This window comes from Pseudorasbora parva, chromosome 3, assembly GCF_024679245.1.
Source record: "Pseudorasbora parva isolate DD20220531a chromosome 3, ASM2467924v1, whole genome shotgun sequence".
In the NCBI taxonomy this organism is placed as follows: domain Eukaryota; kingdom Metazoa; phylum Chordata; class Actinopteri; order Cypriniformes; family Gobionidae; genus Pseudorasbora; species Pseudorasbora parva.
Window position 1 is genome coordinate 29,774,516 of NC_090174.1, and position 26,984 is coordinate 29,801,499.

Below are 26,984 nucleotides of genomic sequence, written 5' to 3' on the forward strand. Positions count from 1 at the left end.
ACCTAAGAAGACTGGCAAACGTTTTTACAAACCTGTCTGCGATTGATACCAGTCTAAAAATAAGAAACATAAGAAAACAAACAAACACTTTGAAAATATAAAATATGATAGTTTTTAAAAATTAAATCCTACTGATATTCTACCGATAATTTTGTTCCTTTAAAGGTACACAATTGGTCTTTAGGGTACAATTATACCATTGTTTTCCTCAGTTCGGTCCTGTGAGCCGCTGTCCTGCAGAGTTTGGTTCCAACCCTAAAAGACTTCTATAGAAGCTCTAATTGAGTATTAACAGGTGTAGATGTTGATGTTTCATTGAAAATGTTTGGTCACCATTATGGAAATCAGTTTGAGTCTTGGCTTGTTTTTTTTTTGTTTTTTTGACAGTGTAGTTATCTTTAATAGTTAGTCAACTAGTCCTGGTTTCCCACATCTATTGAAAAGCCATATTTATTATGAGTGTGCTTCTTGCCAATCAAATTATACCATTAATCACAATTATTAGATTCTTCTAAATTTTTTGGGGTCTGGTTCTTCACAAAATGTTGAAAAGGGAACTCAGTTTACCCTGCTGCCAACCATGAGGAATACAACCAACTTGCAACATAATAGCCTAAGTGAATAAATATCTTTTAAACTATTTTTTCTACAAGAGAGACAAACCAGTAGGGCTACATGAAAAAAGGACGAAACTTTTGTCCATATAGGCCTAAATCAGGGGTTAAACGAGGATATCATTTTTTTATTCATTACTTTGACTGTCTAATCGACAGACATTTAAAATATAGACATGTAAAATAAAATTCAAACAAACAATCAAACAAGAATATCTGCATAATTTAACAATAGGCTATATTACACCAGTCACCTGGCCTACTAGTGTCAAAGCGCAAACGCTCAAAATGATCGCTGCATTTGCTGAAAGTAGTGCGCCCTCTATAAGAACATTGTTCCTCAAAAATAACATTCATTTATTTCCAAAATCAACTAAATAACGTATCATGTTCCAATTACATATACAGTAAATACGGGTAATCGTTTCTCTGTAGAACAAACAAAACTGACAAAAGGAGTAACGTTACACACATTCCTGGGATGTGTGTATGTATATATGTATATATCCTTCCGCCACTTTTTGTGGCTTTTCAGACTGTTTAGGTCTATCGGTCAGTACTGAAGCCCCGCGTGAACTGTGTATATCACAGAAAACATCGCACTTAAAAGAACAAAAAAGCGAAATTACCGGGTTGGTATTTTTGTTGACATCTAAAACATATGGATCGTCCTCGCTTTGCTTTTAAAACGGACTAAATTGTCTCTGTTTAGAAGGGGAAAAATCAGCAGAGCTAGCTGAAGTAGCAGGCAGCATTAGTGGATACTTGAATAACTGGAGGAGTAGCTTTACACGTTGGCTGTCACTAGATCAACTGTCAGCTGAGCTAACACGTCAAATAGCATATTCTGCCCTCTTCCGCGGTGTAAAACGTTTTTTTCAAACAGTCTGAAAACTCTGCTCAAGCTGTCGTTTATGGGATCACCATGTCCATGAAGCCGCAGGCCGGTGGTAATCGCAAACCCGGCGGAAGCAACAGCGGAGCCGCTGCGGCCTCCGGTACCGGGGGAGCAGGAGGAGGCGTCGGACGCCAGAACATAGGCAGGTGGGTTCCGAATCTGCAACATAACGGGAGTTTTAATTTGGAGGACGGATGAGCGTTAACCTACAGGGGGATGCGGCATTCCTGCACTTGTGTCGTAGTTTAAAAACGCAGGTTGTGAATTTGCAGTGGTCGGGATAGAGCGCAAGTAGGCCGATATAGGCCGAGTTATCAGGACAGGGATTCATTCACACACACGATAATGTGCACAAACCGATTGCGGTTATAAAATAACAGTTGATAGCGGACAATACGTTCGTGAATATTTGAGAGGGGCGTGTTGTCTGCTGTGGTGAATACGTTCAGGATGAATTGGCTTTTTGGCCGGTGTAACGTTAATATGGCTGTGCCAGCTTTGCCCCACAAGACAGATGCATTTGATCGGTTTGGAATGTGTTGAAATGTGATTGAACGTGCTTGACATTTGAATAACGTTTATAGAAATGTTTTGAGTCATGCAATTAAAATACCAGCAAAAATACAACAGCATAGTAACGTTAACGTTGTTAGCCAGCTAATCCAACATTTATTTGGGTAACGTTACATTGTCATCGATTTTATCCGCACGACAGTTTAGTTGGTTGATAAATGTAATTTAGGAATAGCTTAAAATACTATCAAGAAAATATCCTTAATAGCTGATGATTAGATTATTTCTACACCGTTTTAGCATTTCCATTTGACTTAGATCCCAATAAAATGGGTGGCTACGATTTTTTATTTATCTTATCTATCTAACGACACAGTTCTGTCAGGTCTGATTTTTAAACCGTTCTGAAGGCCAGTGAATCGACGTTATGGGAATTCATCCATCCCATATGAGAAGTCACATGTTAGCTCTCTGTGTCACTATTGAGAATGACAGTAACCCAGCTTCCGTTCTAGTTTTCTTGTATTCGGTTTACTTGAGGACACCAGGGTAGAATTGCTTCTTTCCATTTAATGTTAATTTGAGAAACGAACGTTTTGCCGTTGGAACTATTTGTCAGTCGGGTGCATTTCCGATGAGTGGCGGCGCGCGCTCACACGCACGAGCACTAGAGGGGAAAGTCAGATCACTGTCTCAACCTTGACGTTTACAAGAGGTTGTATGTATAATTTCGTCCTTCCTAGATGACATTTGTGTAAGTAGGGTATGTTACGGTTGAGCATGTTGTGATACACGAAAAATATTGTTACGGGTTTTATTTTGCTGTAAATGTACTTGGAAACGTGTATTCCTGCAGCCAATAGCAGAGAGCGTGCCTTATTGGCATCACATAGTCGACTCGCGCTGCATGATGAAAATGTCATTCTTGTTTAAACGGAACAACAAGAGTATTATGACTGGTAGAAACTCTGGGAATAGTGAGTGGTGCAGTGAAGCCTTACACCGCCTGTGATGCAGCATTTGATTTGTAGTCTGGCTGCTGAAAAAGGAGGACTGTCATTCACAGCTTTTATTCTCTAATTTATTTTAATGGACTGGAAGCGCTTGCTAGTTTGTATTCAGATCATGTGCACTGAACTCATTCTTGCTGCACATTAGAGACCTCATTGGTATTTTGTCCTACATGTGTAGATGAACACCTTTTAATTTAGGATCTCTCATACTTACATGTTTAAGGTATTATGTTGTCAGTGGCTATGAATCACACCCTCTCTGTAAAATGCTATTTTTTCCTAAAGCTTGTTGTTTCGAAACTTCACAAGCACTTCTTTGCACAATGAAATGCATGAAGCATATGATTATCTGTCACCCCCTTGTCATTGTAGCTCTGGATGTATGTCAGTCCATGTGCAATCAATAGCTCCACCGGTATCGCATGAATTGTTCCTGGGAGAGTGTAACTGTTTTTTGGCTCTGCAAACTGTATGCAGCGTGTGTCAAACATTTCCTTGTGTCCATTTGATTATAGTTATCTATCTATTCTCAATCTTGTTGTTTTCTCTCTTCCCTACAGAGGCCGCAACAATGCCAAAGGACCTTCCACTGCAGTGAGTTGTAACTTTTCTTTCATTTTCTTTCATTTATTCATAACATTGATTTTCTAAATCGACTCCAATTTTAAAAATGTGCTCCCTGCTCCGCAAGCATTAAAAAGTCCTCAGTTGATCTTCATAACAGAACATTAAACACTGCTCGGACAATTAAGTTTGAGAAACAGAACTAACTCTAATACAATTTTAATATAATTATTTTCTGTATGACTCCTTACCTCTGCTAAAAATGATAGTTTTGTCAATTATCTTTAAGGTGGCATTCAGTGGAGTTTATGCAAACATGAGAATGGTTCATGTTTTGACCTCAGTTGTGGTGAGTCCAAATGTACAGTTATACATTGTTATAAAAAAAAATGCTTGTTTGTGCGGCTGTTATTATTTTTGTTTTTTTTATCAGTCTCATTACCAAAATGAAACTAATGCAATCATACTAAAATTTGTTTTGTTGCTTCAACACTCAACAGGGAAACAAATGTGAACTCAAGGTCAAAAATGGCCTTATCTATGAAGGAGTTTTTAAAACCTATGGCCCAGAGGTGAGGAGAACACTGTCTGTGGTTCTGAACTCAACTGTTTAAATCACTACTTCAGCTCTGCAGTTTTTTAGAGAATTAGGAATATCTGAATTTAAAAGAGCGCCCTACCCACATACATTGGAGTAAATTTACGGGGGGGTCGAATTCAGACCGTATTATTTTCTTCTATGTAATATAGATGCAGAAGTTATTGGGTTATTAAGAAAGCTGAGGTTCTAATCTTTCAAATGATACCATATATGTCTAGTTTTGTGGTGCACGAGTTATAGATTTAAAAAAAAAGATGCAATTTTGGACCCAGGGGTGGGTGGGGGTTGTGGGTATGTGTACAGAGCTGAAGTGGTTAAAAAAGTACTGTATTTTTATGCATATTTGGCATTTGTCTCTCTTTTATACTGTGATGTTCTCTTCATCTGCAGTGTGATATTGTCCTGGATGCTGCACACAGGAAGAGTGTAGAACCTAATGTGGGCCCTCGCCGTGAGGATATTGTGGAGAGCATAATCTTCAAATCCTCAGATGTAGTGGTAGTTCATTTCAAAGATGTGGACCTCAACTATGCCAAGAAAGGTGAGAACTATGTCAAATAAATATTTATACCTGCTTGCTTAGTAGGGCTGCACAGTTGATCAAATTCCTAATCGGGATTACAATTAAGGATGCCACGATTAAGTATTCGTTAAAAGCTGAGATAACAAAAACAGAGAGGTGTGTTTAGAGCATGAATCATTGACAGTAGTATGCTGACTAGTCGAATGCACATGAAATAGCACCCGCCATTTTTATAAAGCAGTGCACACAGCCTATATAAACTAATGATATGATTCATGATGGATATGTTTTATCCAAGACTCAGCTTACTGTATTTATAAGGTATAGTTCACCCAAAAATGTAAACTCACCCTCATGTTGTTTCGTTTAACTTCTAAACACAAATGAAGATTTCTGTCCCTTCATTTAAAATCCATTCCTCTAAAACACAAAAGATCAAATAAATATCTTAAAGGCATTGTAAAAATAACTAATCGAGGTCTAATCCAAATCAAAGTCTTCTGAAGAGACACGGGGGCTTTATACGATGAACAGGTTTACCACGACGCGCATATACTGTAGTAAACACGGACTTTCACATTTTTGAGACGTGCGTAAACGACATGAGAGTGAGTACATGAGATAAACATTTACAGTTTAGGAATCGTCATTTTGACAAGCTTTCTTGCGATCAGAACTGATTACATTGATCATCTGAAGAGCATGCCCGATTGACACTCCTCAATGTCAGAGCGCAAACATTTAAATCACAAGATCACATTTGGTTTTAGTAGTATATTATTATTTAAAGCATTTTAGATGGTTTATTCTTATATATAGTGCATTAATAGAATGCTGCCTGCATTGAAAGTGCGAGTAATGCGTGAAAGGAAAAAATGAAAGTTTATGAAGTTTTAGTGACATTGCTACATTAAAAGACAATTATATAATGTTGAATATAATGTATAATGATGCAATAGGTGAATATTTTTTGGGTCCTGATAATAATACAATAATATTTTAATAATAATAATCAAATTAATTATTAAAAAGCCTCTTTATTTTGGCTTAATATATCACGATACCCATCATATCGTGAGTTCAGTATTGTGATTTATATTGAATCGTGGCAAGAGTGTATCGTTACACCCCCTGTATAAAGCTATTCAAAACATCGTTCAATTTAATTTGTGGTGATTGTTTTTAATAATCACAATGACAATTTCAAAACATCTAATTGATGATTATGATTTTGTCATAATCGTGCAGCCCTATTCTTTAGTGGTTACTTTATATGTGTAATATAGATGCTGTGTAGGTAAAAAAAAACAACAATGTTTTGTTCTAACTGCAATTCATCTATGAACACAAATAGCAGGACAACTGAGAAGTTTACTGACATCACAACAAATATCTTTATTTAGACGGAGTCAAACATCAAAAAAGATTTTAAGATGTTATTTATTACTGAAACTAGAGCCATCATCCATTGTGTTTTCTGCAGAATGGGTGATGCATGTTTTGGACTACCGTATATTCATCACATAGAGGACTGATATGATTAGATTGTGTTGAGAAATTAAAAAACTATTTGACTTGCACCATGAATTTTATTAGCCAGTGGATAAGTACAACGAACAGAATAAATGTGATTGTGCAGCGACATTATTACAGCAATTTGGATAATAATCCTGTAATGTACAATCCACTAGTTATAACCCATGATTGCTAAAGTTTTTTTCACGGAATTTTCTCATGGTTGACATAGTTCAATTCCAGTTCATTGACAGCATTCAGTTTTATATATTTTTTGTCATGGGCATCACGAGTATTCAGACACATTGTCTCATGATTGGCTACTGTTAGATTAATTGTTATAATTGAGTTTTGCTGTTTGTTTGCTTTAAGCGTGAGCCAAATCAGTGTAATATCCAATGAAACAGTTTACACTAAATATAAAGCAACAATGTCTGTATTTGCAGTTCAGTTTTTTATATTAACAGTATCAACTGCAGATCTTATATCGTTACACACGTGTAAACAAACATATTGAATCGGATATCAGATATTCGTGTTTGACTTGGGTAACTTTTGGTTCTTAATCTGACACATATTCAATATTTGGTCATCATATCTGTGGGGAGAGGCCGGTGGCGTGATTAGTAATGAACACCACTTGCGTGCCACACCGGTCTTGAGTTTCTCACGTAGGAGCTTCAGAAGCATAAAAGAAGAAGCGACGACTGACGGATGAGAGAGGACCAGACCTGGACTAAGTATTTGTGTTATATTTTGGTTATGTGTGTGCGGCAGTCATCCATGAGGGGCTGTCGCTTTTACTTTCGTTTTGTGTTTGTTTATATATTAAAGTGTGTAAACATACGTGGTTCGTCCTTCATTGTCGTTGCTCTTCCTTTTATGCTGCTGAAGCTCCTCCGTGAGAAGCCTCCGTATTTTTTTCCTGGAAATTACCATGCAGATAAGAAAAAGACCGTCTTGGCTTTTATATCAGAACCATCAACTTAATCTGTGATGTGGTCAGTGTTACACAATTAGATCAGTGAGCTTTGCAGTGTAAATGCAGACCATCAGAAACATTATGGACAATTCCTTTTGGAGACCTGCAATTATGTTTTGTTTACCGAGTTCAAAGGATCAAAGATATTGCAAACCACCCATTATACATACATACTGCTATCAGCAATACAAAACACACACTTATGAAATTATCATTCCAGGCATACTTGACACATTTGATATAGAACAACCTCAACAAGACATGAAATCAATTCCTTTTTATCCTTTTGGTGACAACAGCATTTGCAGTTAGCATTAAATTTGAAGTATGTTTATTTATTGTCTCCACTGCTGCTTTTATACAATCCAACCCCTGTCAGACTGTCTCTTACATTGTAGCTGCTGTAAATGCATTAGTTAAATCTGTTCAATGACTTCCACAAACTGACCTCTTCTTTATTCTCTCTGTTTCCTCTTAAATGGGCGTAGTCTCATCAGATGCAGGTAATGCAACCTTTTCTTTTACCAGTGTATTTTTTTTTGTTGCAAAAAAAGCTTTTTTTATTTGCTTGCTGCATTCTTTGAGTGGTTGTGCATGACGTGCAGGCTTTTTTGATAAAGAGATGCATTTGTTATTTGTTTTTATAATCTTGCTTGGCATGGTGGGTCAAACTGCTAATTAGTTTACTAAATAATAACACAGTACTGATGCAGCCTTGAAGTCAGATGAAGTTGTTTTTGCATTATGCTGACAAAAGCAGCAAATGGCATCAGCTTTCTAGTTTTAAATATATATTTTTAAAGCCAGCTAATGTTTGATTTGACTGCATTAACACTTTCACCAAGAAAGCTCCTTTTTAAGGTGGCTTAAATGTTTTGGAGTCTCAGCCAAACATTCATCCTGATTAAGTACGTAAAAGCCACATTTAGCCGTTCAATTAGAGGTAGCTTCTAATGAAGATTTGTGTTCTACAGTACTTCACTCCAGAAAGCACAAGGGAAATTGTGCAATTTTGCTACTTAAGCAACAAGATTTCGATTCTGGTACAAAAATGATCAGCCAGTTCGGGTGAACATAAAATGACATTCACCATCACCATACCCAAAGCCAAACAAGCAGCCCACAATTACACTCGAAGTTGGCTGCAAGTAGCTACTGTAACATTTACTGTCATTGTATCATGAAACTGGTGATGTGATATTAGAGGCCTGTTTCTTTTCAATATCATCATTATTGTTTCATCTAAATAAATCTTGGTGTGAGATCATAGTTTTTCAGCTTCTGATTTAGTTTTGATTCTTTGCATGCTTTTTCTAATTGAACAAATTCATTTAAAATCAACATGAATATAGTTAAATTCAACGCAAGACTAGTTTAACAGCGATTAGGACAAATCATGCTGGCATGAAAACTACTTTTTCATACAACAGCATTCAAAATCAATGAGATGAAATGTTAATTGAAACTACTGATTGAAATGGGTCTGTGTATGTTTAAATCATTTCATTTCCTATTTGCGATGGAATTATGAGAACTTTTTACAGTGTAAATTAATAAGATGGCACATTTTAAATTGGTTGTTAGTTTCTTTCAATGTATTATTTATTCCCACTACTTTATGCATTTAATGTTTGTCCAGCAAAGACCTGATTAGTATTTTCTAACTACTAAAGTTATTTATTGTACTTTTTAATTTATGAACTCTATATAAGATGCATTAGATGTACAACTATTGAGAAATCAAATTTAATTCATATAAAAGTTCTATATCAGGGGTGTCTAGCTACTGAAGGTTCAATGTCCTGGAAAGTGTAGCTCCAACTCTATATACACCTGAACCAGCTAAGCAAGTCTTCATTATTACTAGAAATATCCAGGCTACACTCTCAGGAAAAAAATGGTGCAAAAGGTGTCACTGGGATTTTACCCTTTAAAAAGGTTTTAATATGTACAATTTAGGTATTAATATCTACATCTTTGGAACAAAAAATGTACCTTTAAAATACTCTACGCAGGTATAAACCCTTTTGACAGCTTTTGTACCTTTTTTCTGAGAATGCATATTGTTGGAATATAGGCTAGAGCTAAACTGCAGGACATTGGCCCTCCAAAAGCAGGATTGGACACCCTTGGCTTATGTTAATATTGTTAAATAAATCTGCACAGCTGGATGTCTGCAGGCAGGCGTGTAGGTCAGTCAATACAGTGCAAAGTGCAAAATCATAGAAATATAAGAACAGAAAATATAAAAATACAACACACAGTGGTTAGTGCTGTTGCCTCAGCATGAAGGTCCTTTCTGCATGTGTGTTGTTCCTCCCACAGTCCAAAGACATGCAGGTTAGGTGATTGGACAGTCAAAATTGCCTGTGTGTGCATGTGTGAGAGAGCCCTGTGATGGACTGACCATCTATCCAGGGTGATTTCCCCTGCCTTTGGCCTAAGAAACTGGGATAGGCTCATGCCCTGTGACTTATAAGGTCGTATAAGGAATAAAGATTGTTACATATTCTGTTAAATGACAATATTGTCTACAATGTAGAACACACACTGAAATGACGAGGTGTCTACATAACACATCCACTATGGAGAACATATACAAACACACATAACACCATGTTCAGATTTGACTGTAATATTTTGACAATTGCAAAAAGTTGCAAATTTTCTGTTTGTTAAAAGAAACTAAACGTCTTTTCGTTTTTTGTTATTCCATTCCAAATAGGAAATGAAATGATAAAAATGTATACAGGTGAGGGGTGATGCCACGGTTTGTTTAATAAACCTACACATATTGATTCATTCCTAATTCTGTTTTACTGTGTTAGGAGTTCTCTGCGACCCTTAACTCCTGACTTACTGCAGTGAAGGTCATGTTCTCAAATTAGTGTTTCCCTTTCAATATATCAAGGTTATTTTGTAGTTTTAAGGTGCAGTCTCATTCGCTTTCTGTTGGTCAAGGCAGCTAATCTACATACCCAACAGGGAAAATTTTTTTGCCCTCATGCAAAATGTCCTATTGTTTGGATTCCTTGAAATGACAGTATTTTGACTTTGAAACTCTGCACACGATGGAAAATGTGACTGCATCTTTAGTTTAATCGTTTGAATTTAATAAACTATTAGCAATCACTTGACTCTACGGGGGAAAAAAAACTTTCTGCTTTGACAGTGGAATACTTAATGATTATTGGTACAAGAGTTCAATAATAAACTGAACAGGATGTCAGAAGACTAAATATAGCTCCACTTTTTCTGAGAACATGGCCTTTAAAATATTTTGCAATGCAGTGTGCTCAGATACAATATTATTGTATAATTCTTTTTTTATATTTGAGATCCTCACTCCTGCACCAACATTTGTGTCCATTTATGCCGGGTTCAGACTTCCTGACCAGTTATCGCTTGCCGTCTTTAACGGCATGCATAATGTCATCGAGAAGGTGGAACTAGCAACTGACTTCCAGAAACAAGAGCATAAAGTGTTGTGTTAGCATCACAAACATCATAAAAGCAGGAGTACTGTTGTCATAGCTCCACAAACTTTGTTTCAGGATTTTTGAAAACTATGACACACTATATGAGAACATTTATTGCATCCTGACACCCATTGTCATTTATGAATCACCACAACACCCTATGTCTAATGGATTGTGCCCAAATCTGGCTGATATTGTGCAGTCTGGACCCGGCATTAGAAATCATCACCTGTTTTTTCCCCACTTCATTATGTTTGCCCATATTGCACATTTTCATGTCTTTTTCATAATCATTTGTGTGCTTTTGCATCACCATGACACAAGTTATAACTTTACATGAATGCTGTTGCTTGTTTTATGTGTTGGTGAAGATAACTTCACAGACAGTGCAGTAAGTGCCCGTCTAAATGGAGAGCACAAAGAGAAGGATCTGGAACCCTGGGATGGAGGGGAGCAGCACATCTCAGGCAGCATGGAATCTCTTGACACTGATCTGGTGAGATGTCAAACAAATCCGGCTTTAAATAATGTAAACTGCAGTTCTATTATTGTAGAAGTATCATAAGCATTAACGTTTATATTTTTAAAGAAATAATCCACTTGACGTCACGGTTTACCTTGGTTTTTGTTTACGAGAGGTATGGCACAAAGCCACAATCACATTTTTTTTAACTGTCTCCCTCTCAGTCAAATGGTTGGGATCCTGATGAGATGTTTAAATACAATGAGGAGACATACGGTGTGAAGTCCACATATGACAGCAGCTTGTCATCGTACACGTAAGTCCTCTCATATATGCTTTAATTGACCTCTGATGAATATCTCCGTTTGTTTAAATACTGGGTATGTGCTGTCTGACTTAGACTGTTTTTTCCTCTTTTTTTTCAGGGTTCCCTTGGAGCGAGACAACTCTGAGGAGTTCCTCAAGCGCGAGGCTCGTGCTTCACAGCTGGCGGAGGAGATTGAAGCCAGTGCCACCTACAAGGCCCGTGTGGCCCTGGAGAATGATGACCGCTCAGAGGAAGAGAAATACACTGCTGTGGTTCGTGGAGAGAGGGAGCTTCATAGCCTCAACAGGTGAAGCTTGAACTCGCTACAATTGCTGCATGTATGAGCAGAGCAGGAGATGGTTGTGCTCCAGTGTATTTCTGTAGATGAACAAATAAAATAATATAAATAAATAAAAAAGAGATTCATAATAGGGTTTTTTTCATGCTTGTCATGCTCTAAATTGTACTAAGATCAAGAAATGGCAATTTCATAAGTGTATAAAGGCATATCCTCTTACATTACTGTTCACTCATATTACTATGAATTACTATGAAGGAAAAAAAGTGCAACACAAAATATGGCAAAGTAAGTCCTGCCTTCTAATTAAAATAACCACTCGCCAAAGTTTTCCCAACATGCACATTTTGCAATAAGTGAATGGACAGTGGACCATTTTGCCTACAAAATTATGCTGAAATTCCACATGTCTGCACCTTTACAACTATTTTCAGTCATTATTAGTTTTTGTCAGATGTGAATTCAATTTGAAAAGTATTGCTCACTTTTTGTTTACTTCAACAGGGAGAACAAATACATTCCCCCTAGTCAGAGGAACAGAGAGCCAGGCATGTCATGGGGAGCTGGTCGTCAGAATTCACCCAGACTGGTTCAGTGTAGCCCTGGGCCACCCACACCCAGATCTGGACCTCATGACTACAACACAATGGATCAGCGTGTTGTCAATGGAGGTACAAGATGATTTGTGAACTTTTTGTGCCTTGGCTTATTTTGGATCATGTTGGGCCAAAATAGCTAGTAACTAGTGTTAAGATGCTTCAAACGATCAAATTTGGTAATGTATGTAAATAAACTACATTTAGTTATGCAGCTTTGAATCCGTGAAATATATTCAGTGGATTTAATAGCACAGCAAGCGATTTGCTGATATTTTCTGGCTGGATTTTTAATGGTCTCAAAAGTTTCGCCTTGGTGTCACTTTCAACAGGATCATTCTTTATTAGTCCATTAAACTACTCAATTTCCACTTAAAGTACTAGAAATTATAATGAGCAAAAAATCTATTTCTTTGGCTTTCTACTGTATCTATTAATCCATTGTTCACTCACTAACAGTCAATCTTTCAAATCATCTCTCTGGCTTTCAGTCCTTTCATGATAAAAGGATTCAGGCGAGGGAGTACTGCAGGCCAAGACTGCTGCTGTTCCAAGAGAATCTTATTGATATTTCCAAATGTTCCTTCTTTGAAGTCCTGTTTCCTTGTTGTCTCATAATTAACCATATAAATCTCATAATGTGATTTGTTACATTTCGTCCTTGTTTTTTTGGTGTCTTGTCATTCTGTCTTAAACTCATTTCTTCCCAATTCTTTTTCTCAATACTCATCATCATCATCTCTCTCTACTAGTTTCAGTCTTTGTATCTAAAATTCTCAATCCATAAGGCCTTCAGACTTTTCTGTTTTCCTATTCATTTTACATGCTTGTTTGTTTCCCCCCAGTCAAATGTAGTTTTTCTTTCCTCTTATTTCGACTCATTTCATCTCTATCAGGTGCACACCCTTGGCCCTCACGCTGCCCATCTCCCTCCTCTCGCCCTCCATCCCGTTACCAGTCAGGCCCCACCAACTCTCTCCCGCCCCGGGCGGCCACGCCCACTCGGCCTCCCTCCAGACCCCCATCCAGGCCCTCTCGGCCCCTGTCTCACCCCTCTGCTCATGGCTCTTCAGGGCCCCTGTCCACCATGCCCAAACGCCTGTCCTCAGAAGGTACCAGAAATTCCAGTCTGAGCAGCCATTTTGTTTTGGCACCACTGCTCAGGTTTACGTTTTGCAATCCAAATGCCTGAATTTAGGCTGCCACTAACAGCTGCGGGACTTTCCTGGTGTTTAATAAAACAACTCACTTCTCTTGTTCCATTTTCTTTTGCTCTTCCTCTTTCTATGCATGATTGAAGTAATTTTGCGGCATGTTTCACTCACTTTTTCTGCGGTGTGTTTAAGGATTGGCATTGTATTTTGGCCATGGGGACACCACTGGCAATGCTGTTTCTGTCAATGTCTGACATTGGCTTGACATTGTATTCTCGTATATCAAACAAGAAACTGTCACAGCCTCTTCCGTTCAAATACATGTCAGGTAGATTGACTAGAATTAATATTCTTATCCAGTAACATTTCAAGAGTACAGAGCCCCGCACATGATATGCGGAAGAAAAAAAATAGATGTTGTGGCCGCAAATTACGAATTTAGGTGGAGGATCATTTTTAGCCTTTTCTCACAGCAGCTGGAATAATTCAATTTATCATTTTGATGGGGGATTTAGAAAGGTCCAAACGACAGTCACCAGTGACAACTGAAGATTCATCCACAGTCAAAAGCAAAATATTAAATTGTACAGAAATTGAAATCTACTAGTAAGGCTGATACATACTAAATACACGTAGTCATGCAATGCTAATTAACAATTTGAGAACAAAGAATAATAATAATAATTTGCACGTTTGATGTGATATGAGCTAAGCAAATGTTAGATTTTGTTCTAATCTTTTCTTTCATTTTAGTTCAGTTGTGGGAATGAATTCTTAATATTTGGTTACAATATCTTTTTTTTCTTCTGTATGTCATGTGCAGGGCTCCATTCTTACTGAAGTAAGTTACTAAAGCGAAAAACTCAATAACATATTTGGTAAAAACGACAATATTTTCTGGTACCATGTGTCGTAGTAGTGTATCCAGTATATATTAAAACCACAAACTGCTAGCATACTTATTTTCCCCTTAATCTTTGTTTCATATTTTGAATGTCACACAGCATCTGCTTTTGGAGAGAGCTACATGATACACATTGATCAGAGATGCCATAACGGTGTTCGTTTCTTCGCTCAGAACTCACTCATCTCTGTTTGTGAATGCAGGTCCTCCAAGAATGTCTCCCAAGTCACAGCGAACTCCGAGACCTCATAGAGTGACCTCTTGTCGGGGCGGTGGGCCGCCTCCACCCGATTATATGTCTCCAGGTGCATCGGTGGAGGTCTCTGCTCCCCCTCTTGCTCGCAACAGCTCTTCTGGGGGAACCTGGTCATCTGTTGTCAGTGGTGGTAAGCTTAGATTCTAAATCTGTACCCAGATTTTAGTTTCAGTCGGAAGCACTCCATTTGCTCACAAATATTTTCCCACTTCCTCTTAGCACACAGACCTCGTTCACCTCGACAGAATAGCATTGGCGGAGGTGCTCCGAGCTCCTCCTGCTTGTCTTCCCCTCAGGCTGGTACAGTGCCAGTAGACTCTGTGACGACTTCCACAACGGCTACTTCACCTACAGCAGCTAACCCGGCCACCAACCTGGAAGCATCTCCAATAGAAGAGGGTTAGGATGTCCCTTGCAAAATATTTGGCATTTTAAGGCCTTTTTATTAATTTGTGTCATTAATTTCCTCTGTACCAGATCTTACAACAGCCTTTTTTTTTTTCTTTTTTTTTTCTTCTATAGCCAAAGAATCAAGAGTGCTAGAGACAAGACAGAATTCTCCCAATGCCAACAAAGAGAATGTGAAGCCTATTGAAACTTCTGCAAGCATCGCTCGATCAATCGTCAAGGGTGTGTACCTTTGGAGATGTCAGTTTTTATTCTGGGTTGGGAAGCTTTTGCTAAAGCTGATTTTTGCTGCATGCGCTTTTGCTGTGTTGACATAAAGCACGTAGAAAGCAGAAATTAGTTGTCATTATGAATTAAGGACTTGGCTTCTAAGAATTCATTTTCTTCTGCAAAATTGCTGATACTTTAAATATAGATAGATTTAGAAATTACTTTTTCAGTTCATCTTATAAATCAAACAAAATGCAATTCAATTATAGGTATGGCATATTCATTAAAATAGAGCTGTCACAATATCAGATTTTCACCACACAAATTCACAATATTAATATTATTGTGGCGTCTATAGAAATGATGAAAAATAAGTAATGCTATCAGTCACATTGCTCTAACTTTATTTTGTGCTTTATTTGTTTGGCCAGTGAATTACACTTGAAACCATAAGTGTACAAAAGCATACAAAAATAATTTACTGTTGAGCACCCAATGAAGACTAGGGTCTCTAACACTTACCCCAGTTTCTCAGACAAGGCTTAAGCAAGTCATAGACTAAAATGCATGTTTGAGCTGCTTTAACTGAAAGCAACTTCCAGTGACATACCTTAAAATATGTCAGTGCCATTGTTTTTTTTCCAAGGGCACATTTATAAAAAGCTACTTAAATGTCCTAAACTAAAGCCTAATCCTAGCTTAGGCTACACCCTGTCTGTATACATACACCAGGCCATATTATTTTTCTATTTTGTGATTTGTGTCAACCAGCATTAATTAAGGTGTAATACTGCCACCTACTATGTTGAAGTGTCAACTAGATAGTTACTGCAACGGTATTATTTATGATATTATTATACCGTAATACCTCAAATAAAAAACCGGGGCCTTTATTTACCTGAACTGCGGAAGGAAACCGGCTTTTATTTGAAGCAGGCTTTTATTAGGGGCAGGCCTGTATTTTTAATTCCATCTGTTTGAAGAATAATTGCTTTAAATAAACTGTTTTAAGTGAATAGCGAATAAAAGCAATAGTGTTCCAGTGGACAGATATCATTGATTTTTTTTAATGCCAATATCACCATTTACAACAACAGCAAGAAAGGCGACAAAGCAATTTCGGTCAGAATTACTGTAGCCTAATCGTAACCACCATTGAGACATTGAAAAATGTAAAATGGTTATTCCGCGCTTATTTTTTACATAGGTTGCACGTGAGGTTATTTTAGACTACTAACCCGACTCGGTGCTTTCTATATTGGTTGCACGTGAGAGAAAAAAGCTTCCTTCCACTTAAGAGTTGTGTACTTTTAAACACTTTTTATTTTAATATAGATCTTTATATAAATATTAGTTTCTACTTTAAAAAAACTACGATTTCATTATTTTTCTAACCCAGCTAATGATGCATCTGCGCTTCCTATATTGCGCGGGGAAAAAAGCTAACTTCCACTTAAGGATAGTTGTGCACTTTTAAACACTTCTTATTTTACTGTATCTTTTTACGTAAATATTTTTTGTACTATAATTTCGTTATTTTTCTACCTCAAATAGTGCTTTCTATAGCCTACCTCGTTGTACGTGAGGGGAAAAAGCTTCATTTCACTTAAGAGAAGTTGTGTACTTTTAAGCACTTTTTATTTTAAAAGCCTATGTTGCTTTACACCATTTTTTTATACTTAAAAACTATAATTTAGTTATTTTTCTGACCCAACTAATTACTACTTCCAAAAGGTTGCACACACTTCTCTGAGATATTCAATTTTGAATTTTCATAGGCTATAGTTTTCTAAACTGTCTTTCGTGTAGCCTAGTTGATATGACCACTTTACAATATTTCTTCAACATAGTTTATTTTGAAGCATATTTTGTTTTAAGTTAAATGCAGAGTAAGGCGTATAAAAAAGACAACAGGTGAAGATCAATATTTGTGTAAGCCTGTCTGACATGGTATTTTCACATATGTTGCATCTCTCATAGACTACAGTAGCCTATTTAAAATGGCACAAATGCATCAGGTATAGTCTCTATTTAATTTACAGAGCAATCCCTGCATAGGTTAACTATAAAAGATAGTTGAGTGTGTGTCACACTCACAAGAACGGGCGCGTGGCATCAGGATGGTTGCGTGAGGTTGGTCAGCCGTCATGGCACAACCCTACTGTACAGTGCGATGAACTTGAATGCACATGAAATGAAAGGCATTTAGGAGATTATCCACACATTTCCCCCCGCCTTTATTTTAGACCGGCCTTTATTTGTTTCGTACTGACCACGCCCCCAGCCACTATCAGAGGCCCGGTGTTTAATTGACTTCAGGCTTTTATTACGGTGTTTTATGAGGACTTATGGTATGTGTAGTATTAACATAATATCAATTAATTTTTTTAATATCTCAGACATCGTTGATACCAGTATAACACTACATCAAAACAGATCCTAGTGAAAAATCAAATGTATGTGAATTATTTTTAGTAAATGTGCTTTCTAAAATGATTCTTTCACTTTTCGATCTTCCTAGGGCCTACCAACATGGCTCCAGATCACAGGAAACAACTAGATAATTTAAAGAAATTCAGTGTAGATTTTAGGGTAAGTTGTATTTCCCTCCCTTTGTATGTGTTTCAGCAACTGTACTTAAATTTAATCCCTTCATCATTTATAGTTGCAGTCTAGCTCAAATACAGATTCAGTTTTTGAGTCCAAGACTTCAAGGGACCTTGGAGAAAAGCCAAAGGATCAAGCAGCTGAGAAGAGCACAGTAGATTCAACAGGACCCAAAGTCTCCATGGAGTCCGGTGTTAATGAAGAAACCTCCCCTTCTGCCAGCATCGCCCTAGCAGGAAGTAAATCTGGTACCCCTTCACTCTCTCCTTCCTCTGCTGTACCAGAGCAGAAACGAGGACCTGATGTGACATCTCAGGGAGTCCAGACCACTTCGCCTCTGGCCAACACTGCTGCAAAAGATAAGGATGAGAAGGAGGAGAAGAACGACCCTGTAGCAGAGTGAGTCAGCAGAAGAACATAAAAAAGCTGTAGCATTGGCAGTGTGAATCAGAATTCATTGTAAAAACAATAATTTTTCTCTAAAAGTGGCTTAAAAGTTTCTTTCTTAGCAACATGATTTATGATTCAACATGTTCTTGTTGTATAGTAAATAAAACAATGTTGATCTAATGTTTATGCACTTTTCAGGAGTGTTAGAAAATCTACTCTCAATCCCAATGCCAAGGAGTTCAACCCAAGGATTTTCTGCTCCCCCGTAAGTTAATCTTTTTTTTCCATTTTTTTTCCCATTAAATTAATTGTAATCAACATAACGGCAAAAATTAAATAAAATAGGCCTATATATTTTCTTTTTTTCCCTTTTTTTAAATGTATTGTATCTTAAAGTCAGGTAATTATGTTTTACCATTAGGGTAATCTGGAAGTGGACAAACAAACATAACATAGAAATATACATGTTCATACATTTTCATTTTAACTCTTTCCTCAGCCCAAACCAGCAACAACCCCCACTCTGACTCGGCCTCAGGGTCAGCCCAGTCCTTCCATTGTAGTACAGCAGCCCCCTGCCGTCTATGGCCAGACCATGTTCCAGATGTACCCTCTGACCCCAGTCAGCCCTGGTGTTCAGGTGAGCATCATTATATGAGCCTCTCTGTCAGTGAAATCCCGTTTATTCTGTGCATGGAAGCCCATGCATATACTTAAAACATCAAAAAGACATTTGTTTTTATTTTCCTTCATGTGTCAAAGTCATTGATGTTCTTATTGTGTTCGTACTTCAGCCATCCCTCCTTTACTTTCATTTGTCAGTTGCATTTGCAAAGTATCTGCATGTATAACCCATCACATGATTGCTCAATTGATATTTATGACATGATTGCAATTTCAAAGTAATTCAATGAGAAGGGCCAATAAAGGCCTGTTCATGCTAAGCTTGGTTTTAAATAAATGGCATGAATGTTTTAGAACTCTGTGCAAATGGTTCATAAGTGTTGGCTCTGTTTTATTTTACAATATTGTGCAAAAAATTGGACTTGGTGTGATAAACATGGTACAGATGGTTTGAATGGTAGCATGCTGTCAACCTTTGAAAGGAGCTCATGGTTCATCATCAGCCCACAAGGATGTTTGATAATATATTTACTAATGTACATTTTTTTTTCCCTAATGACCAAAATAAAAGCTTTATGTTTTGCATATGTTGTGGTATAGAGTGGAAAGAAAACCCAAAAGCAATATTTCAGCCTTTCATTTTCCTTCGTTTCTTAAAAATACTTTGATTCATCTTTAATTACTCACATGTTCTAGAAAACAAATCTTATTATACTGCAAAAAGCAAATGATAATCACACTAAAGACTCGTTCTTTTTGTTTCTTTTCCCTCTTTCCTCTCTCTCCATTAGAAAAGCATTATCTGGAAGGTTTGTGCAATTCTAAGCTTTTTTTTTCCTACTGAAACCGTGTATGAGATTTTTGCCTGCATAACTGACCAGCAGCTGTTGATTTGCAAATTTCTTACTGCTGATCAGTTTTTTTTATTTTTTTATTATTATTATTATTATTATTATTATTATTATTATTATTATTATTATTATTATTATACCATGGTCTGTCTGAAAACTATATTCTGATTGGATGGAAGATGTGCATTAAAACCATTTAATGCACAGGTAGTTCCACAGCAGTTTAATCATTGTTCTGTATAAATGTGCTGTTTTCATTTGCGTTTTTTCATTGAACCACACAAGCATGCATTACTCTGAGGTCAGGCTGCACACACAAAATCATTGGAGCACAGAAGCCTGCAACTTTTTTTATTAAAATGGATTTGCTACAGTATCGCTACATTATATTTCTCATCTCTGAGAGGGTAATCGCTGGTTTTGAAGTAATTAAACTCACAGCTTCGTTGTTAATAGAGCGAGACGCAGAATTGACTCAAGTAATTAACACTCGCATCTCTCATCTAGCACTCACTCTGCTCTCTATAATGAATTCAAATAAATGCTGTCAACCTTCAAATAAATATAATTCATTCAATAAAATAAATCAGATCTTACACAGTACTTTATCACTGTCTGATTCAAAGCAGGCAATGTCAGATCTAACAAAAACACCTGTAATTTTTACCCTTCTGGTGTAATATTGCATGCAAACAACAATAACAGATTTAAGTTGTCAATGCTGGCAAATGACCATGGTATAAGCGGGATAATCCACGGCAATCAATGCATTAAACAATTTGATTTGATTTGGTTATTTGCTTCCACAGCGTGTATTACAATTGTTTAATGCATAGCTAGCCGTAGATTATCCCTTATATTTCAATACTGCTGTAAATTTTCTAAAGTCTGTTTATTAGTTTACCATATCAACTAGGATTTTTCAGTACTCTGAATGAGCAGGGATGGTTTTTTGCCTCAAAATTGGTAATGAATTTTTGTTTTAATATTTTTCCTTCATCTGTTAGATCTTTGTTTGCATGAACCCTTGACTAGAACAGGCTGACAAATCCACACAACATTCTGGATTTTTCCTTTTTTCAAAAGCATTGATGTGTGAATCTCTCGTTGTATTTAACAACCTATCAGCTGTAGAGGACACAATTTTTCTGGGTTACACTCTTGGCACATCTGAAAAATCCAGCTTTTGAGAAACAGAGAATGCAGGGTTCAACACTGATCTAAAACACTGAAAATTTGTACAAATAGCCTTTTCCTGTACACACTTTCAGACTAGAAAAGGGAGTGCTAAAAGTAAATTACAAGTGTGATCAACAGAATATGATGCATGATAGTCTTAAGATGCCTTAAGCAAGTGTTCAAGACTGTGAACTAAGGCCTCATTTACACTGCATGGTTCAAGTGACCCAATTCTGATTTTTTCCTCTCATGTGGCACAGATCGGATATGACATGTGAACATGTAAGCAGGAAAAAAACACATGAATTGTACTTAAACAAATATCGGATACAGGTCGCTTTTGAAAAGATAATGTAAGCGGGTCGTCAAAAAAATCGGATATAGTCACCAAATCAGAATTGTGCATCAAGACCTGCAGTGTAAATGCAGCCTAAGTGAAAACAAGAACATGTATGTAATTCTGCATCTCAAGTTCTGCTCCTCATTCTTTAGCCTCCAGCCATGTACCATGTTCAGGTTCCTCATATGACCATGAGCCAGACCAAGCCCTACAGACCAGGTAAAGGTGAGAATGCTTCTCTCTCAGTGTGGAACTGTGCGTGCTTTTTAAAGCTGCCTTTAAATATTGATTAAGGCTATTTTGCATCTACTCTAGTCATAAGCTTTTTTTAATTTGACTATATATTCTTGTGTAGTGATTTTGTATATTGCTTGTTGGTCTGTGCATTTAGGAAATACAATCTGTGTAAAATAGTTTATTTTTCATGCTGTTCTCTCAATCTGTAATAATTTAAGGCAATATGCCCTTTTCATTCTCTCTTCTTTTTCTGTGTCTGCTTGCAGTGCCGAACATGCCACAGCAAAGGCCAGACCAGCATCACCCACCTGGCACATCTACAATGATGCATCCAGCTACAGCTGCTGGGCCGCCCATCGTGGCACAAAACCCAGCCTACTCCACCCAATACTTCACTTGTAGCCCCCAGCAGTTTGCTAGTCAGCCTCTGGTACAACAGATGCCCCATTACCAGTCCCAGGTACAGTAACTTTAGAGATCTAATTTCTAACAAGGAATTACTAAAGCAGAGAAATAACAGATGATCAAAACCAATAATAGGTTTAAAAAAGAAAAGAAAAAAAGACTGACTTTGTGCTCAGCTATGCTTTCTTCCCTACCTACCTCCCTACTAGTAGGCAGTACATGGAATTAGTATGTCTAAATTGGTACTATAAAACAGTGAGTGAAAGGTTATGAACGGGCTGAATACCCCCATTGAGATTCTGAAGTTTGCATCCAATGGACACTTTACAATTCCATGAGGCAACAGAATAGTTTTGAATGACAGTGATAGCTGTAGGTCACAGGACAAAGCCAACATGAAGGATGTTGTACACCCGGACTTCAAGCATACTATATAGACTGTACTATTTTAGTTTACTTTTTTTATTTTTAAGAATGTACTCAAATGTAGTACTTGTACAATATGTGATTTTTGGCCACAACTTGGGCCTTTTTAAAGGGGGGATAAAATGCTGTTTCATGCATACTGAGCTTTTTACACTGTTAAAGACTTGGATTCCCATCCTAAACATAGACAAAGTTTCAAAAACTAATGTTGGACGTTTGATAGAGTATTTCTGTGTCAAAAATACTCCTTCCGGTTTCTCACAAGTTTCGGCGAGTTTTTTTCGAGTATGGGTCGGCTTGACGTCGATAGAGCGGAAGGTCCTTGTATGGGCCGTACGGGCTCTTCTCCCGGTAGGGTGCGCGCCCGCGTGACTAGAGCGAGAGAGGAAATGCACGCCCATAAACACTCGCTCAGCTGCAGATCCACTCGTCCGTGAACACTTATGTTGTTATAGTCCGCGCTGCGCTCCACTTTTATTCCTATGGGTGACGTCGAGCGACTTCAAAGCTTCAGCACAGCATTCCGGGAAGGCAGCGCTGCATTTGAACCGATTTGAACGCAGAAATGACGGGAAGCTTCACAACATCGATTCAGTTGCGTCGCAAAGTGGATCTCCACGGTCACTGCTGTCACAGGACTTCACCAAATCATACCAAAGAAGTGTGTTTTTGATGGAGCGGTCCCAGCGATAATGATTTTTGGTCGGTGAGTTAAAATTCCTTCAAATGTCTGTGCTGTTGGCTATCGTCACGTGAGTGAACATCAGTAAACGACACCATCGCGTGCTTCGTCATTCAAATGCGCTAACGGTTACTCCATTGTTGTTCTATGTATAACGTTACACTAGTCTGACGTGCAAAACCATTTTGCTTGCTATTGCTAATGTTTAGTCACATACAATAGTCCATAAACCGAATCATGTCCTCATAAACTGCGAGTAAACAAGCGCAAATGTTGACAGGCCACTAAATACAGTACATACCACAGAGACGGACTTCCTGCTGTTGCTGTTTCTCCTCTTCATTTTATTTCAGCCTCCGAATCGGATTCTGGAACGATAGCTATGGGTTTCTCCACGCTTGAGGACGTCACCATTTTGTGTGCGATCATCATTCTTTAGCTCCGCCCACACGATTCGCCTCCAGGCGCTCTGTTTTTTCCGGAAAGTTTCGGTACAGCCTATATTTCTTTTATAAATATAATGAAACTAAAGACTTTTCGGAGATATGAAGGATGCAATATTACTCTATAGGTACTCAAGATTGACATGAGATTGACTGAAACTGACCCCCCCTTTAAATGTGGTGTCTTTGGAAATCTTCAGCTGAAACATTGTATTCACCTTTCTAAGATCAGAACTGAAAGGCTGAAAAGATACCAACAAACAATGGTGGGAAGTTTAAGAATCATTACGATTCTTTGGCTTAAAACGTTATGGTTTGTTTGGATACTTTGAATGCTATTAAAAGCTGTTTTATGGGCGACTGATATCCGTGAATTGAATGGATAACATTTGTACAGATTTTTGCCCCCATTATACAAGATTTTTTTCTTAAAGGTACTACCTTGGAGACCATTTTCTGTTCAATACAATTCTTGTTGTAGGGGTTTAATTTATTGAGTCAATTTTCACCAAATTAAAAATAAATCCTGTATTTGGTTTTTAAAGAAAAAATAAGTATTTTGGACAGATAATACTTATAAATGATGTCTTAAACAAGAAAAGTGAAAGTCATTTATATGATGTTTGTGTTTCAGGCCCAACATGTGTTCAGTCCAATGATTCAGGGCAGTGCGAGGATGATCACCCCTCCTGGCCACGCTCAGCCCAGCCTGGTCTCTTCCTCCACCAATCAGTATGGTGAGCAGACGCATACTATGTATGGTAAGAGCTCCCCCCAGCACTAAGACTAAGCCTTGCCAGCCCACTTTACCCTTTTATTGTCATGCTATGCTAAATTGAGTCACTTTTTGTTGCCTCTAAATAGCATGATGCTGCAGAAATTAATGTTGGTCTTTGTAATGAGCCACAAAATAAGGATTTGAGGAATAAAGGAAAAATACAATGCTTTTTTTATGTAAACCTATTTTAGTGATATTCTGCTCTTCCTCCTGTCCTTTATTGTTGTTGTAATTGTATAATTATTATATAATTGTATAATGTTTCTTTTTGTTTTTATTTAACATTTGGATTCACTGGATTTACTTTATCAAACATTATAACTGCTTGTACGTGCTTGTACTTTTTCTGTGTTTCAGTGTCACCTACCCCCATTCCACAGCAGTTTCCCCATCCAAGCTCCACCCTGCACCCTCATCCGCAGCACCCTCAGCCCTCTGCCACCCCGACAGGACAGCCGCAGCAGGGTAACCAGCATGGAGGCAGCCACCCGGCCCCCAGCCCCGTTCAGCATCCTCAGCACCAGGCTGCAGCCCAGGCCATGCATCTGGGCAACCCACAACAGCAGCAGATGTACTCTGCCCTGGCACCCACCCCGCCCTCCATGACCCCTGGTCCCAACCCTCAGTCCCCTCAAGCCAGCTTCCCCTCTGCTCAGCAGACCGTCTACATCCACCCCCAGCAGGTGCAGCATGGGTACAACCCTAACCATATGGCTCATGTGCAACAGGTGAGTGCTAGTGAGTCAGACACAAGAATTATGTAAATGCAAATAAATTATATTATTAAAATATTAATTCACTGTCTCTAAAGGCCCACATGCAGTCAGGGATGGTGCCTCAACATCATGGCACTCCTTCCCACCCCCCGACTATGATGTTGATGGCTACACAGGCTCCTACTGGCCCCCAACCTGCACTGCCCCAGGGCACACTCAACCCCATCCCAGTGTCATCAGCCACACACTACTCCTACACTCTCACCCCTGGTAAGGGCCTATCTCAGCTCAACAGAACACGTGGAGAATTAAATTGAAAAGTCACATTATTACTACTACTATCATTATTATTACTATTTATTATTATTATTATTATTATTATTTTGTATAATCTACAAAAATATATATTGTTTAACTATGTTTGTTTTATATAATTATTAATAGTATTATTATTAAGATTTTTTTTGACTTAACAAAATAATAAAATACTTTTTTTCCCCTTTTTTTATTGAAAACAAAGATCTAAGGTTCATCATGGGTGTTACAATGTCAGGTCACAGTACGTTTTCAACATACATCTTGATATACAATATAACACTTCTAATTGTATATACATAATTCATTTTCCCCAAAAAAAAATTTCAATTGATTAATTAAATGTCTCTCGATGCAGTATTTTTCAGTTAATTATAGCTTTCCTACTACTATACTACTAGTATTTATCCTTGTCTAAAAGTTTTTGGTACTTTCCGAAGTGCAATGTAATGAATGAATAGTCATACTTTTCTCCCATTATTTTTTTCCCCTTAAATTTAAACTACCACCTATTGCCAATAAGGTTCTATTTTCAGACAGGCCTGAAAAATGACTGAAAATGGCTAATGACCCCCTCAAAAAATTACCTTGATTTTTAAATTATCAGCTGTTAAAGTTTTACATTCCATATAATCGTCAAACCAACTTTTTGTTGTCTGCATTTGAATATATAGTGATCTTACATTTTTGTTTCGCCTGTAACGTTAGTTGCATAATGTATGACAAGTGATGTTAATTGTTGTAAATGTGTATTTAGGTTTCTCAGATCATTTTGCTATCATGTGTGTAAAATAAATCTTTGTGTGTTTCAGTGCAAGCTCATCATCAGCAGCAGATGTAGAGGATAAAGATCAGAGAACAGCAGTCGAGTTGAGTGGCTCTTGGTCCTCGCAGAGCCATCTGACCCCACCCACCACATAACGGCCAACCAATCCTTACTTTTCTCTAAACACCCCCTAAATGGCCACGAGAACCTCCATCATGCTGCTCTACTGCTACACACCACCAGTGATTTAAGAAACGTTAACAGGCAAAGATGTGGTGAACTGTGGCTTTTTTTTTTAAAGAAAAGAAAAACAAGAGTTTTAACGAGGAATCATTTTTCACATGTTTCAGTGACACTAGAACTCTTGCAGTGGGGCCTAACAATAACAAAAAAGCCCAGATGAGTGAGAAAACTGTGCATAAATAACTGGAACATTTTGTCTGCACCTTCTAAGTTAAAGATAATTCTTCCGTATATTGACAGTATTAACATTACTGTTAAATGCTGCTGCTATAGCTGTGCTCAAGACCTTGGGGTAAATCAACACCAACAAAACAAAATGGTCGTAACCAAACTAAACACAAGAAACTTCCATTAATGAAGATGTTCGGCAAAAAAAAAAATGCAGATAAATTATTTATTAATTTAATCTGATGACAAAACCCCATTTGACTTGACCGTTATAAAACTGTTAAGTTAAAATAACTTTTACTTTGTAGATAATATAAATGAATTAAAAAAAAAATTAAAAACATTAAAAAAAGTTTTAAAAACTTTTACATGCCTTGGCTGTTTTATTTTGTGTCATCTGTTATTTCACTTGACAAGATTCAAGATACTCCTTATATATATATAATCTCATGATTTGCTCGTTTTGTGGATATGGTTCGAGAACGCTGCGAAGCATCACATGCAGTTCTACTCCAG

General features: G+C 37.5%; 1 protein-coding gene across 7 annotated transcripts; it reads left to right on the forward strand.

The window, feature by feature from the left end:
- The first annotated feature begins 3,596 nt into the window (after window positions 1-3,596).
- On the forward strand, window positions 3,597-26,834 carry atxn2 (ataxin 2). Of its 7 annotated transcripts, none has more exons than XM_067438366.1 (24): window positions 3,597-3,632; window positions 3,892-3,951; window positions 4,103-4,174; window positions 4,594-4,744; window positions 7,712-7,726; window positions 11,074-11,198; window positions 11,390-11,481; window positions 11,591-11,779; window positions 12,275-12,441; window positions 13,263-13,478; window positions 14,628-14,810; window positions 14,900-15,079; window positions 15,203-15,310; window positions 17,820-17,890; window positions 17,964-18,304; window positions 18,494-18,560; window positions 18,795-18,935; window positions 19,711-19,728; window positions 21,442-21,514; window positions 21,793-21,986; window positions 24,117-24,243; window positions 24,618-24,988; window positions 25,072-25,246; window positions 26,104-26,834. In XM_067438366.1, exons 2-24 carry the CDS (start codon window positions 3,919-3,921, stop codon window positions 26,130-26,132), a joined length of 3,138 nt encoding a protein of 1,045 aa, XP_067294467.1. In that variant the 5' UTR covers window positions 3,597-3,632; window positions 3,892-3,918; the 3' UTR covers window positions 26,133-26,834. The 7 variants fall into 7 exon arrangements, with proteins under 7 accessions (XP_067294467.1, XP_067294471.1, XP_067294468.1 ...); XM_067438370.1 differs by having other exon boundaries at window positions 24,117-24,219; XM_067438367.1 differs by having other exon boundaries at window positions 21,442-21,508.
- Window positions 26,835-26,984: the final 150 nt, after the last annotated feature.

Excerpts from the sequence above, each read along its gene's own strand:
- atxn2 (XM_067438366.1), top strand. The coding sequence starts at position 3,919 with ATGAGAATGGTTCATGTTTTGACCTCAGTTGTG. Across the intron at positions 11,780-12,274 it reads GAGCTTCATAGCCTCAACAG|GGAGAACAAATACATTCCCC; the intron begins GTGAAGCTTGAA and ends TTACTTCAACAG. Across the intron at positions 24,244-24,617 it reads GCAGACGCATACTATGTATG|TGTCACCTACCCCCATTCCA; the intron begins GTAAGAGCTCCC and ends TCTGTGTTTCAG.